This window comes from Limulus polyphemus, unplaced genomic scaffold, assembly GCF_000517525.1.
Source record: "Limulus polyphemus unplaced genomic scaffold, Limulus_polyphemus-2.1.2 Scaffold2210, whole genome shotgun sequence".
NCBI lineage: Eukaryota > Metazoa > Arthropoda > Merostomata > Xiphosura > Limulidae > Limulus > Limulus polyphemus.
In genome coordinates, this window is record NW_013667820.1 from 187,669 (window position 1) to 203,074 (window position 15,406).

Consider the following 15,406-nt stretch of genomic DNA (forward strand, 5'->3'; position numbering starts at 1 on the left):
GAAATCTATATGAATTATACTATGGTGGTATCAATACTAGACATTATATCATCCTTCTTATATTTACTCTTCATTTCAGATATGACATTTTACATTTAAGAATCGCTAGGGAAATCATCTTGTAATACATCGTGAATCTGGTTCAACTTCAATACTGTATTTTGAGGCTTTACTGTGCCGTTAGTTTCACAAAATATTGAAACTAATAATTTTTTTCTATATGATTCCAATTCACCCTTTTGAAGATAATCATACTATTGTACCCGTTTTTTGTGTTTCGCTGTCAGTGCAGTAATCAATTGATAAATCTCTGATTCAGCTGGTATGTCAAACCGATTTGAATATCTTCGAAAAAGTTCTTCCCTCATTCAATTTGGATCCTCTGTTTAACTTAGTCGCTACACTTGAGCCATCTCATTTACAACCACATCTAGAACATCTCAATAATGTTTCATTGTTATATTGTTTTACTATACATTTACAAGTTCATTTCTTCATGTTGGCTCTCACGGTCTCGGGTCAGGTCCAGCGACCTAGACCTAAAAAAAATAATGCCAAACGTCTTCTTTTTTTTGTCTAATCAAAACAACCAAAACCTTCTGGAATAACTCGTTTTATTGTATCCACATCAAGATACCGGGCTGGCTTGTATAACAGGTGTAACTTTAGTTACATTAATTTCTATTAAATAACTAAAGTTTAGTGAGGAACCTACTGAACTGAATAATTAATTAAAAAGTGCAATAACAGCAACTTTTACAGTAAACAGTTTCTGTTTTTAGTAATTACAACGTTTCGACCTATAGTATCGAGTCATCATTAGGTAATAACTCACTTCCGAGAACTGAAATTATTTTCTATTCTATCTATTTATATTTTAAATACCAATTTCATATCAACATTGGTTACTTTCTCAATATAACCTAAAACCGACTTATTCGTTCGAGCCTTTCGAAAATAATCTTAGTTCAGGAAATTGTTTGACTGGCTTAAGTCAAATAATTACTAGTTTTACATTAGGATGACGAAACACCCCGATTTCTGGGGAACAGTCGATGGATGAGAAATGTTGTTTCCAGAAGAAAAAAAAAATATTCCCGAAAGTGACCCGGACTCCAAAAACTTGTCCACAAATAAACTTACATTTAATTTTTATATTATTAAGTATTCAACATAAAAATATTACATATAAACACCCATTCGGTTTTAGCTTTAGGTACAGCATCGTCATTTGACAACAATGGGTAGTTGTCATAGTTACAGCCTTGTATATGTCATAGAATACGTTTTAGAATGGGGTAGACGGAGGTGGGGTGTCACCTGAGAGCTAAACAAGTACAAATAGTTGATCCATGTAGAAGATGTATCCCAAATTCATCTTCTCTCTGTTGATCGCATAAAAGTTGAGGCAAAATGGTAGTTTGCATGAATTTTTGTACTTAAACCTTGTCGAGTATTTTTGACTGTAACCCTTACCTAAATGATGGGGCCCGGCATGGCCAGGTGGTTAAGGCGCTCGACTCGCAATCTGAGGGTCGCGGATTCGAGTTCCCGTCACACCAAACATGCTCGCCCTTTCAGCCGTGGGGGCGTTATAATGTGACGGCCAATCCCACTATTCGTTGGTAAAAGAGTAGCCCAAGAGTAGGTGGTGGGTGGTGATGACTAGCTGCCTTCCCTTTAGTCTTACACTGCTAAATCAGGGACGACTAGCGCAGATAGCCCTCGTGTAGCTTTGCGCGAAATTCAAAACAAACAAACAAACAAAACCTAAATGATGACTCGATACAACTGGTCAAAGCGTTGTAATCATTTAAATCAAAACGTGCCTACTGTAAACGTTGCTGTTATTGTATTTTTGAATTAATTATTCAGTTCACTAGGTCCCTCACTAAGCGTTAGTTAATATAAACTAATGCAACTAAATTAATAAAGAAATGTAATATTATATAAATTAGTTGTTATGCAGCTTGTACTAACTATAATTTCAGCTTAAATTAACGGTGGTCGCCATACTAAAGTGGCTCATTATTACCTTAAAATATGATTAAGAAATTATATTATATACGTAACAGTTAAAGATTGGGATATTTTGTTATATGATTAATCTTATGATCGAGATCAAGAAGACTGTTGAATTTACCGTAAAATTAATTAAGTCTCATGTTCAAAATGCAATAGGAAAATCTTGTGTGAAAAAGTTAGTTTATTGTCTTTGTCCTCGCCATATTGTCGTTTTAAAAAATATTATATTGTTACGCCTCTGTGTTCGTTTGTTAATTTTCCGTAAAAATTCTTTCCGAAGAAACTTTAGCGATACAAGTCCTTTCTTAAATAAAACTAATTTATTCTTTCTTAATACAACTTTGCAATACTCTTAATTTCCACAGTCACGCTATAACTTAAACAAACGCTATAATTATATAATTCACAACGAACGATTCACGCGCTTGACTCAATTGTCCGCCTTTATCTCTGTCTGCAATTCAATTCCGATTGTTGCCGTCACTTCTTGGCGGTGTTATATACAAGAATACCGCACATCTACTAAACACTCGAGGCTTCACGAACGGACATGAATGTTCTAGAAGCTCATGACGTGTTACTAGCGTCACATGACTATCGGTGTCGTAACAATATTGTATCTATTAAGTTGTGAGTACTAAATATTGCATAACATCTTATTTGACTTATTTGTAATTTGAAACGAAACATTTTTTTTTATTGAGATAACGTGGTATTGAAAATTTTTAACTTGAATGACTGATTAACAATGCTAATATATAAATCCAGGCACTATTCATTGCTTTAATGGAACAGATATTTTCCAAAGTCAGTGGATAAACATGTATGGCAGCGTTAATTAATCTTGCAAATTAGGGAAACCAGTATTGCCAATGTGTCTACAAACACGATTGATGTGCAAAGCTTTGTTATAGGCTTTCCTATTAAGTTTTATTATGAACGAAACCCGAAGTTCGAATAAATGTAAATGAGCAACTTTTGGACCAAAGTTACCACCTATGGATATTCCCCACATTTGTTGAAATATATGTTGGAAGTATTCTACAAATACGTTGTCAAGTAAAAATTATAGAGTTTTAAATGCTTCGTTTATCGTGAAACAATAATAATTTTATCAGTAAGATTGTCAAAGAAACATCTGTATTTACTTACGCAAAGCATTAATTTAACATAGTTCTTAAAAATATCATAAAACTGCTGATAGGTGGTGAAAGTCACTATGTTAAGTGTGCACCAATCCCAGTCCCTAACTATCGACCTGTAAAGCATGTCTGGCATAGACACTGCTAACAGAAGTATACAAAATTCAATAGTATAAGAAAATATAAAAAACAAGCAGATGCTGGTGAACGTTGCTAACATTGTCATATCAAGGATGGTATTCCTTGTGCTTCGTCATCTAGAGTGTTATTTTTCCTGTTTCACGTGAAATCTGTAACAAATATGTAACTAAAGTGAAGAGAAAAAAAATATTTAACTTTTAGTGTTACATAAAAAACAGCTAAAGCCACAGCGAAAAGAACGGCAGAACTGCGTGAGGCCAAAGATATGCTCACAAACGTTAATTTAGGGGATCTCACTGCAATGACGTTTCGTAAACATAATAGGTGCTACCTGGATTGTATAGTCATCAGAAGCGAGTGAACCTCTGATTATCAGAATGGGAGGGATTATAAGGATGACAATAAGCAGTCAGATGAAACTAGGTTTAAGGCCAATAATGGCTGGAGACGGCTTGAATTGGTAATGAAGAAAAACTTTAATATAAGTTTAGAATAACAGCAAATGTACAACGTTTCGACAAGGTTTTGTCATCATCAGACTGTTTGTCATATAATTGAAGACAATTTGGTTTAAAGACACCAAGCTGTTTCAATGAAAATTTTGAATAAAGTCTCGGATGTCAGAGTTTCAGATCGACAATATCGCTATAGCCTCAAGAACAGCTAAAAAAGAAGAAAATACAGAGATTTATTTACATTTGTAACAGTTAATCGTAGAAAACCACAAGTTATAATCAGTGCTGAATCATTATCTGTCGGAGCATTAGACAGAGAGCTTTTGAGAACGGATGGCGATCAAATCATTAAGAATGCTGCTTCCTCGTATCATGAACAGAGAGCAACTTCAGTTCCACGGCCACCAACAGTGGATACTGATCATTATCAAAGAACAATAACCCCCAAAGAGTTCAATCATTTTTCACGCATCTATTAAAACCCTCCCAAACATACCAAGAGTGAACAATTATCTTAGTTGATAATTCATTGTGACGCATGTGGCAAATTTCTTACTCAATTCATTGTGACACACGTGGCAAGTTTCTTACTGCAAAACACGAACTTGTTAGAGTTATCCTGCACAGCATGACTGGAGAAAGTATGCTCATGGACATCCCATTGCATTTAAGAAATTGTTGTAAGCATGATTAAGTGTGTTAAAGTGAAACTTGTTTAGCGGAACGTCTGTAATATTTTCAAGAGCGAAGTCTGTTATTGCTATTTCATCCGAAGTCAAAGTCATCTGTTCTCTTAATAGTTTTCTGGATGAACAACTTTAATTAGAATATTCAAACAGTAACTAGACCTGGAATAATTCACACTGGAAACTCCATTCCAATATTGCAATTCCTCACTGAAAATCCAGGACAATTACATTTATCAAGATGGAATTGAAGCAATAACTGGTGATTTAAAAGAAGAAATTAACCGAAAACTGAATGGCTTCTTCACGATTTTCTCTCTCAGCTTGAGACAGCACCTACCATGTCTTCACGCACCTCGAACAACAAGAGGCTGGTTCTCATTCAAGTTCGTGTGGCCTTCACAATTTCTCTCAAAGGACATCCCAGGTTGTCTTTCAAGCCCCAAAGACCCTTTTGAGGCTTGAAAGATATTAAACCTAAATTTCTAACACGAATTTGTGCCAGTTGGCAATATTCCAAAGTCTGATGTGCTAACATCGGTGTTAACTATTGACAAGGCAAAGACAATGCAATGAAAACTGGATCAGGAAACATACAAGAAGGATCAGCTTATCCCAAGGTTTACGAGAGATGGCTCAACAAATGCCTATGTACTATGTTCACGTTATACTTGTTGCTGGTGCAACAGTAAGGGCATATCATTTGTGTGGAACTTCCCTGATTGGTCCCCCAATGTCATAATTTTATTACATACATGTATCTGTACTTGGTTGCTGTAACAAAGTTAACAACAGAAAAATTTAGCTATATACACGTTTCATTTAGTTTAAACAATTATCAAGTTACAAAAAGCACACGAAGTAGGAATAGTAGGAACGATGGCCACACCCACTATGACGTTGCACCATGTCAAAAACCACAAAGTGTTGTAATGTTATCCGACCATTCCTACCTTGTTTCCTTACTTATTGGTGCCCCATTCCTTCTTTATATTTTTTCATTTAAGTTTTTTCTTACACTGACGTCTATCTATGTCAATATTAAAGCCCTGTGCCCCAGACAAATCTTGAAATTTGTTAGTGTGTATTTGAGTAAACTAGAACAAGTAAGCATGATATTGTTCTTTTCAAAGAAGTGTAAATGTTGCTTGCGTCTGGAATTATGTTGAGCACAGGCATATGTTTTATACAATTGTTCACAGCATTAATCTTAATTAAACGTGAGAAGTAATCGTGTGTTAAGGTATCACTGGAAAATTGAGCTACAATTGTGTCCCAGTTAAAGCTACTCTGTTTATGATCCTTGGATGGAAAAAATAGATTTTCGCTCCTATGATTTACAGCTTCACCGTTATGTATGTCTGCGGACTTACAACGCTAGAATCCGGGTTTCGCAGAGCACAGATAGCCCATTGTGTAGCTTTGTGCTTAATTACAAACAATGCTACAGACAAAATTAAATGAAAATTTTATTCAAAACGTTATGAGTCTTTCATCTATTACTTATATAATTAAAAAAAGAAAATGTATTTGGGACATACCGTAAGTTATTGGTGATTTTTTGTCACAACCGAGAAGAAACTGGAATAAATTCCTGTAGATATTTTTCTTTCTTGCAGCTTCCAGCATACCTTCACTTCCATCTAAAGCATCAATGCAGGTGTAACCTAAGGCTTTAAGCTGAAATATGTAAAATTGTTTATTTTAGTAGAAAGGACATAGTACTACTATACATATAGTAAAATACGAATAACAAACTAATAAAAATATTTTTAAAAACGTGAAGGTATCAAACACTAATATACTGTTACATCGGCTGATATCAATAACTAACATTAATAAACTATTACTTTAGTTGGTATACTACTTTTTAGAAAATATAATACAAAAGGTCAGTCTTAAAGTAAGTCATTCAAGTTCAAAATTGCTAAGTATCTCTATGCCCTTACAGTCTTGGCCAAAATGTTTGCACAATGTTCTATATTGATGTTATTGTCTACATGCATAGAGTAGTTTTGAGTAAATACCCGAGTAGTAATAGAGAAGATAGCGTATAATCCGACGAAAATGTACAAGCTGTTATTCAGGTCTGTATAAGTTGTTTAGATCATTTGTTCGTCAAAGCACATATACATACCTGTTTTGTATAAAAGAGTGTGCTTTTGTTGTAATCTTTTTTTCGAAACAGATCAACGCTTTGCTCAGACAATTTCTCTGTATTTGGAATGGAGTCATGCCTAGTCACGTGCCAGTAGTTATAGGGCGTCAAATTGTTCGAATGTCGAGAAATTGTATGAAGTAAATTGACATTGCTAGAACATTACCCCAGTGTACTGTATCCAGAATCTTAAAACGCCATTGGACTACAAGAAACTTGTTTCAGGAAAGTTTACTGGTAGACGCCAAACAATACTGCTCGAGATGACCGTGTTTTGATCAGTTTAACACGTCAATGTCGAAAGAAGTCTTGCAACACCTTACGACAGGAAGGGTATGAACACATTTATTCTAAGTTATCCAGATAAACAGTAAACAGAAGATTGATCAACCAAGTTTATTTTGCAATAAGGGCTATCTGCAAACCATTATTAACCAGAATTCATTGCCGTCACTGTGATACTTAGGCAAGATAACATACTATCTTACAGTTAGGACACTGGCAACATGTCATCTTTTTATATTACTTTTGTTTCCGGTTTATTAAAGCTGATGGTAAGATTCGTGTTCGTCGTTTGCCTGGAGAACCGATGAGAGAAGACTGTCTTTCCTACAGGGAACCCACAGGAGATGGCGCGGTACACGTAAGGGCAGCTATTCATCATGGTAGAAAAACTGCTTTTCATATCATCCAGGGAAACTTCGATGGCTCCTCCTACAGGCATTATATGGAGACGATATTTCTGTCATACGTTAGTGCAAAATTTGGCAATAACTTTGTGTTTCAGGATGACAATTCCACTACCCACAGTGCACGTATTGTTCAGGATTATCTCGACTAGAAAGACATTACAAGATTGCCATGGCCAGCAAAGTCTCCAGATTGAAATCTTATTGAGAACTGTTGGACAGGACTGATCCGGAAAATTACCAACCACGACCCTAAATCAGCTACTGTAGTTGAGATGCAGCACTTTCTAGTGACAAGTTGGGATAAAATCACGGTGGATTACATCAATAACCTCGGACATTCTTAGAGTACAAGGACGACCAACCAAGTACTGAATGTTTAATATGAACTGATGTAAGGTTACAGTGGTTTCTGTCCGTGCGTTCGTTTTCTCCCGTTTACGGCAGCCGCTTTCTGCGCTGCGTTTGAAAAGCTGCGCACACAGGCAAAGCTCAACATTCACTTTTGAAATGACGGGTTAACAGGAATGAATAATGTTGATACCAAATTTATTAGGCAAGCAGGATATTCTACACTAAATTATTAGCAATTAATCACACTATCATTCACATTTTAAAATGTGACGTAAGTTAAATAATACAAATTCAGATTTACCGTATGTTATTGTTGAGCGGCTCTTAGGATGACTGAAATGCTGAACAATTACTTTTCGTGTGGACGGTACAAGTAGCTCAGATCTTTGACTCTGAGTGAAACCAACAGTGCAACACAATTAAGTTTGTTTTTACAGTCCATAAAATAATTTAAATTGATAGATTAACTTAAACTTTTCGCGTCACTGGAGACAGGTACTTTTGCTTGTTTATAATAACTTGATGTTCTATTTTGTCGTTATTTATGAACTGATATAAGGTTACCCAAAGCTTTCAGCAAAAATTTGTAAAATTACTATTCTTAGTTTAAATTACATAGTATTACTATATATAAATATAATAAAGTCCACGAAGAACAAACTAATTGAAAGAAAGTTAAAAACCTTATCGTTATAAAAGATCACAGTGAAGATATCAAACATTAATAATTGTTATGTCGGCTGGTATCAATATCAAACATTGTCTGGTATGCTACTTTTTAGAAAATATAGCAAGGCTACAATACAAAAGATCAGTAAATCATTCAAGTCCAACATTGTTGAGTTGTGTTTGTATTACTATACACTTATGTCATCATCGTAAAGTGTTTGTTTTACACTTTAGTTCCATATAGTTTGTCCTACATGTATTCACAGATTGAAGAGACATTAAATTGTATATAAACAGCCAGTGCACATTGAATAACACGTTTTAATATACAAACGACTAAAGTCCACGTGCGTGGTGAATATCGATGGGACAACATTACAATCACTTAAATGTTTAAAACTTTCATACATAATCGTTCCCAATTTTTACATAATAAACTATAGGGAAGCCAGCTAGTTGTCAGCCCCTACTGCTAACTGTTGGGCTGACAAACTAGTGAGAGTTGACTGTCACTCTTATAGCGACACATAACCCAAAGTAGATAGCACTTTTTCTGTTTTTTTGTCAACACAATGTAAAACTTTAACCTTGAGAATCAATAGTCAGGAAAATCTAACCAAAAATAAGTAATTTATTTGCAACTTTAATCTTGTATTGGGAATTGTTGAGTAGTTGCCGTCGCGTTATTCTGTTATTTCAAAATTAAGGGCTGTTAACACATAATCCTCCAGCAGATTTGTGCGACATTCAACAACAAACAAACAAAACAAAAAAAAACTATCCTATCTACAACGTGAAACACAGCTTATAGTTGCACAAATGAAGATATGTTGAAGGAAAAACTTTAAACTTTACATAAAAGTTCTGTTAGTACTGAATTTGTAAATAATTTATAACACATTTTCTTAGTATTTATTATCTGTTAGAGTTACATACAGTTTTCTACGTACACGATTGTGTGAGTGCGTGTGTATATATTTTTCGTACAGTCCATCGCTTTCACGTGGTTTTCTTTAACTTATAGATATGGCTGAGTTTGTGCACAGCCTAGTAATGCATGCGAGTGTTAATTCAAGAAATTGTAATGAAAACCTCACCTCCTTTCCCAAAGCACCTGTTCCAGCTGCTATATCTATGACTTTAACATCTTTTGGTACATTCAATTTTGCAAATTCTCTAGCCATTAATTCGGGTCCATTATAATTGAAGAGGGATACTTCCTACAAAAACACCAGTGAAATTATCGTAAAGCAATTTTGCAATATGAGAATATAACTGACTAATAAATTTCTTTAAAAATTTTTTAAAGTAGCTGCTAAATGGATTATTCACGTCAGACAAATGAAAAAAATCAATAAAATCTAAATCTTTAATGACATTCTACAAAGGGAAAGCCAGAAACGTAAACTAAATAAAACACAAGAATTGTATATCTCCATTCACGTGTATTATTTTTCTAAACAAATTCTTCTTATCCATTTAGTGAAAGTAAATATAATCATTTCTGGAAAAACAAACAGACGAAGAAAGATGGGATTTGTTTCGTTCTGTATATCACTCTACATTATACTGACTCTTCATCGTGATAGTTAAGTTTTACTCTAAGCACTCTCACTAAACTGCAAACTAGGCGGTATATTCCACGTTTGTACTCTCGTTAAGCAGTATATGCTGTGTCTTGTATTCTTGTTAAGCAGTATATGCTGTGTCTTGTATTCTTTAGAATACAAGACACAGCATATACTGCTTAACGTTAAGCAGTATATGCTGTGTCTTGTATTCTAGTTAAGCTGTATCTGCTCTCTCTTGTGTTCTAGTTTAGCTGTATATGCTGTGTCTTGTATTCTATTTAAGCTGTATATTCTCTCTCTTGTATTCTCGCTAAACAATATATTCTTTGTCTTGCACTCTCGTTAAGCAATATATTCTGTCTTGTACTCTCAGTAAGAAATATCTTCTGTGCCTTGCACTCTCGTTAAGCAATATATTCTGTCTTGTACTCTCAGTAAGAAATATCTTCTGTGCCTTGCACTCTCGTTAAGCAATATATTCTGTCTTGTACTCTCAGTAAGAAATATCTTCTGTGCCTTGCACTCTAGCTTAGCAGTAGGTTTTGCGTCATGCATTCTTACTAGTCAGTGGTACCCTGTGGGACAGCGGTAAGTCTTCGGATTTGCAACGCTAAAATCAGCGATTCGATTTCTCTCGATGGGCACAGCAGATAGACCGATGTGGCTTTGCTATAATAAAAGACACACACACACGCTATGCTAATCAGTATATTGGTGTATCATGCTAAGCACTGTTATCTCCCACAACTTTTTATTCATTCAGTCTACTGATCTGACAGACATGTTTGTTTGTTCGTAGACAAAGAAGAAACTTCTTTCTTAGCTCAGCAACCTAATTGCGGACTTAGCAATCAACAGATACACCTCAGGGTTACATTTGTAAAAACAATGTAAATGATAGAGAATACAGTATTAGCAACAATAAAACATTGTCCGATACATCTATATGCCAAAAAAAGAACAACAATTTTTTGACCAATCACATAAAAATAAGTTATCCAAAATACTGGTCCATAACGACAAGAAAGGTGGGGTAGGTGATCATTTCTAATGAATTAACAAGTAGATTTGATACAATCAGTTGTGCGTTTCATGATTGCATCTGTTTGGCTCGGGTTAATCTGTGCAGATGAACAGATCGTGAACGCAAAGTGTCATCAGTTCACATAAAACTCTTTCAGTTGCGTCTTCGTGGTAATTCATTTTCTTATTTATTGCACATTGTTTGACATAAGTATCTATATATACATATAAGCAAGTATCTTTCGCGCTCTGTATCTCCTGAACAGTTAATTACACAAAAATAACTATACATCAAAATTTTTATTTTCAAGAGCATATTACAGCAAAAACTATCCATTTTTTTATTTCGACATCAATATCCATCCGACGTGTGTGCTGAATTGTAAATCTAAGAATAAAATTTATTAAGAACAAACATTCTTCTTTTTGTGATGGAATTTCAAGAAAAAAATGGGACTTCCTCCATCGAGGACACGGGCCTGACATTGGCTAGGTGGTTATGGCGCTCGACCAGCAATCTGCGATTCGTTGGTTCGAATCTCCGTCCCAGCAAATATGATCGCACTTTCAGCCGTGAGAGCGTTATAAAGTGACGGTCAATCCCACTATTCGTTGGTAAAAGAGTAGTTCAAAAGTTGGCGGTGAGTGGTGATAACTAGCTGCCTTTCCTGTAGTATTTCACTGCTAAATTAGAGAGGGTTAACGCTATCTGCCCTCGTGTAGCATTAGAGTAGCCCAAGAGTTGGCGGTGAGTGATGATGACCAGCTGCCTTCCCTCTAGTCTTACACTGCTAAATTAGGGACGACTAGCGCAGATAGCCCTCGCGTAGCTTTGAGCGAAATTCAAAAACAAAGAAACAATTCAGCCGGCTTAAAAAACGACATTTACTTTTACATGATGATGTGTCAAAACATACGGTAATATTACACACTACCATATGCCCGTTCAAATAATCCAAAGGTAATTTCTTAAAAATAGCGATGAATAAATAAAAAAATTGCAGTCAACCAAAAGCCTTGAATCATAGCGTATATGCCATATGATTGTTTAGTGGGCCGTTTACGACCGTCTTTTGTCATTCCATGTGTTATGTCAATAAGGTTCATTGTTTTGCTTTTGTTTTAAGGAAGAAATTCCAACAACAGTGAACTGTTGAAAAAATGTTTGGGTTTCGATGCAATGGGTGCATCCAGCAGAATAGAGCGCTTAGGTTCATTAAGTAACTGCGGGGATGTTTTCCCCTAGATACTACCGTTCTTTGTCATTTAACTGAGCGCAAAAAAGACCGTTGCCGAAGTGAGCGCTTTTGACAGTTGTCATTTCTGAAAGAAATGTCAAAGGGGTTGGTTTGGCTTATTTTGAATTTCGCGCTTTACCAACGAATAGTGGGATTGACCGTCACATTATAACGCCCCCACGGCTGAAAGGGCGAGCATGTTTGGTGTGACAGGGATTCCGAAACTCGACACTTAGATTGCGAGTCGAGTTCCTTAACCACCTGGCCATGCCGAGCCTAAGCCGGCTGAAAGACAAGCAGGAGATTGATAAGAGCAACAGAACGAGCATAGCAGCTTTGAGGTTGAAAAAACGTCCGAAATGGTGGGTATTATATCTTTATTGTACAGACGTAGAGGGCTTTATTACTCAAAGTTCACATTAAAGTGAACGTTTTCAACGTCTACACGGAAATACCGTTGAGACTGTTCATAAATTCCACACATATATATATATAAAGTTTACGATGGGCCAGCACAATCTTCGTAGACATGTTTTCACACAGCTGAGATTCTATCTTCTTCATACAGAATCAACGTTATTTATCATATGTATGGTGTATATATATATGATTATTATAATTTATACTTTATTATAACTACTTATGGCTATGTGGATAACAGACTCAGACGTCGTTAAGTTTTTGTAATGATTCGTTAATCTGTGAACTATTTTACCAGTGTTTTTATTTTTCTTAGATAATCTGGTGACAGAAATAATCCTCATGCATACTACATGTTGTAGCCCGTTATTTAGTGAAACGTATTATAATTCTGTAGGTTTATGTCGCGCGGCCAATGTACAGATCCGAAATAAATAATTTGTACTGAAGGAAATTGTTTTATTTCACATTATAGTTTGTTAGCATTTAGAATATAACCTAATTTAAGGTACAAGTTACCATAGCTATGTTTTAAGTATATAACTCACTTAGTGAATGTTTGAATTATTTTTCATGGGAGATCTTTCATTTGTTTCTTGTTTTCTATTTGTTACAGGTTTTCATATGTCTTGAATACAAATGTGTTTAATTTGGTTGTATTGTACTGTTGTAATATTTGCCAGAAATATTAGGTTCAAATTTGACTAGGTAATGTGATCTAGTGTTTTCTGTTTGTTTAACCTTTACTCCAGAATACATATATCTACTTACCGACCTTCAGCAGCATACGATAAGATAACAATAAAACGTTCTGGTGGCAGCAACATCATGTCATTTCATCTCCCCCGTTCGTCTGCCGAACAAATTCCTTGTTATTTTTACATTGGTCTGGGTTATTTTACACTGTAGTAAACAGATATTGTGAAACTCTTGAACAAAGGCCTTGTTACTTCTGTGTTGGTTTGTGTTATTTTACAGTATAATCAATAGACATTCTCAACGAGTTATTGTAATAGCGTTGCTAGGCTATTTAAATTATCCAAGAAAGAAAAACAAAATGTCAAATAAGAAGTTTGATTGAATTATTTGTTCCTGCTAAGCTACCTAATAAATATATCAGTATTATAATTTTGAACTTAAACTATATCTCATGCGACACATGGCCTAAGCGGTCAAATCACAGACCCTCTAAGGTTCAAGCATGACCAATCCCTAGTTTAAAGGTGCTGACCAGAGGGAGAACAACCAATCAGCAATACCTTCAATTTGTTAGCGAGATTGACAGTCACAGTTATAACATCCCAGCAGCTGGACACAATTAGCAGCATGTTGCAGTTAGAGCCTTAGATTTTCCTTGTATGTTACAATAAAGGAATAGTAAAAGTAATAGGTTTTTCATAGTCTGATATACTCACCTCATCATATTTACTTGCCCATGTTTTCATAAAATTCTTTAACCTCCTCGGGTTTTTTGTCACGGAGACCTTCTTCTATATCTAGAATCCGGCTTGAATTATCTGTATCAGACATCATTTTTGCTTAGGTTCTAACTGAAAGAGAAATAAACGACTTTTGTTAATGTAAAAATTGGTATAAGAATATTATAATTTTAATTAATATTAACTTCCGATCAGATCAAGCTACCTATTCAGAACAAAACTAAAAATTATCCTTGTAATGTGTGTTGCTAATTACATAAAGTCTTCTAATGTCCTTACTTATAAATATCAGAATGTATTGCTTCATCAGTTTGGTATCCTCGCTGCTAACGATATTTTCGTCTGTCAACCCACCAATTTCTCACGAGATCGGCTAGATTAAGAAGCTTAGATTAGTTCTAAATACATATACTAAGCTAACAATGCAAAATAATCTTTATAATAAAAGAATAATAATAGAAATTGATTAAACGATATATATTAAATGCCCTAATAAATATTATTAATGCAAGTAACATTAACTAGACAGAGTACATCTTATTTACTGAACACTAATTTGTATCTTCAAGTACGGTCTTAGATGTATTGTTCATGGAACAATGTAATTATAAGAATATATGAGTGAAAGCAAACAAGAATATTTAACATTAGATTACGCTACTTCTGTTATATCCAGTGCCGATGAGGCATTTAGCGCAATGCCAAAGCTTATCAAGCAGGCTGGGATACGACAAATATAGAAGCGGTCGAAGCTTTATTTATATACTCAATTTAATGAACAGCGACATACATGACGACAGAATGCACTTAATAAGACTAAACATGGTTACTATATGATAATTGTAAAGGAGCTAATATCTTTACATATCTTATAAATAATTTTAACCCTTAAACTGTGAGTCGATCGTACAGAAATGTGTCTTATTTTGGTGGCAACTTTAAACAAAATAGAATTATTTAGATCGATTTATCATATAAAACTTTATAGACGCTTCATATCTTACTTGAAAATTGCGAACTCCCAAAATGTTACTCTGGTGTCATAGAAAAGACTTCCAAGGGCAATGATACCTTCACTTTTCTACCTTAATTTGTACCGTAAGAATGATTTTCAATATGTTTATGAAATCTAAGATACTGTTACGTCTCCGTTTGTTAACTGATTTTCCGTAAATTCGTTCCGACGAAACTTTAGTTTATTTTTTCTGAATATAACTTTGCGATACACTTAATTTCAACAGTCGCGCTATAATTCTCAACGTAGGTGCTCGACTCCAACAATACTTTGTTCAATTACACATTCACTGACTGCAGTTCAATTACTCATTACCTCCCCGTCGCTTCGTGGCCGGTCTTAAATATACAAGACTACACTATTATCTAGAAGAATCACGAG

The 15,406-nt window shown here is 34.9% G+C and overlaps 1 protein-coding gene across 5 annotated transcripts in view; it reads right to left on the minus strand.

The window, feature by feature from the left end:
- The window catches only part of LOC106466274 (methyltransferase-like protein 27), an 18,796-nt gene extending 3,605 nt beyond the window's left edge, over positions 1–15,191 (minus strand). Inside the window, exons 1-5 of one of the 5 annotated variants that reach the window (XM_022394246.1) lie at positions 15,015–15,191; positions 13,987–14,121; positions 9,417–9,539; positions 7,952–8,042; positions 5,991–6,116 (exon numbers count right to left, since the gene is read on the minus strand). In XM_022394246.1, coding sequence (XP_022249954.1) covers positions 5,991–6,116; positions 7,952–8,042; positions 9,417–9,539; positions 13,987–14,016 — 370 coding nt within the window. In that variant the 5' untranslated portion in view covers positions 14,017–14,121; positions 15,015–15,191. Of the gene's footprint in view, positions 1–5,990; positions 6,130–7,951; positions 8,043–9,416; positions 9,540–13,986; positions 14,122–14,289; positions 14,378–14,671; positions 14,690–15,014 lie in introns of those variants that run through there. The other 4 variants (XM_022394247.1, XM_022394248.1, XM_022394245.1 and 1 more) reach the window with 4 other exon arrangements.
- Positions 15,192–15,406: the final 215 nt, after the last annotated feature.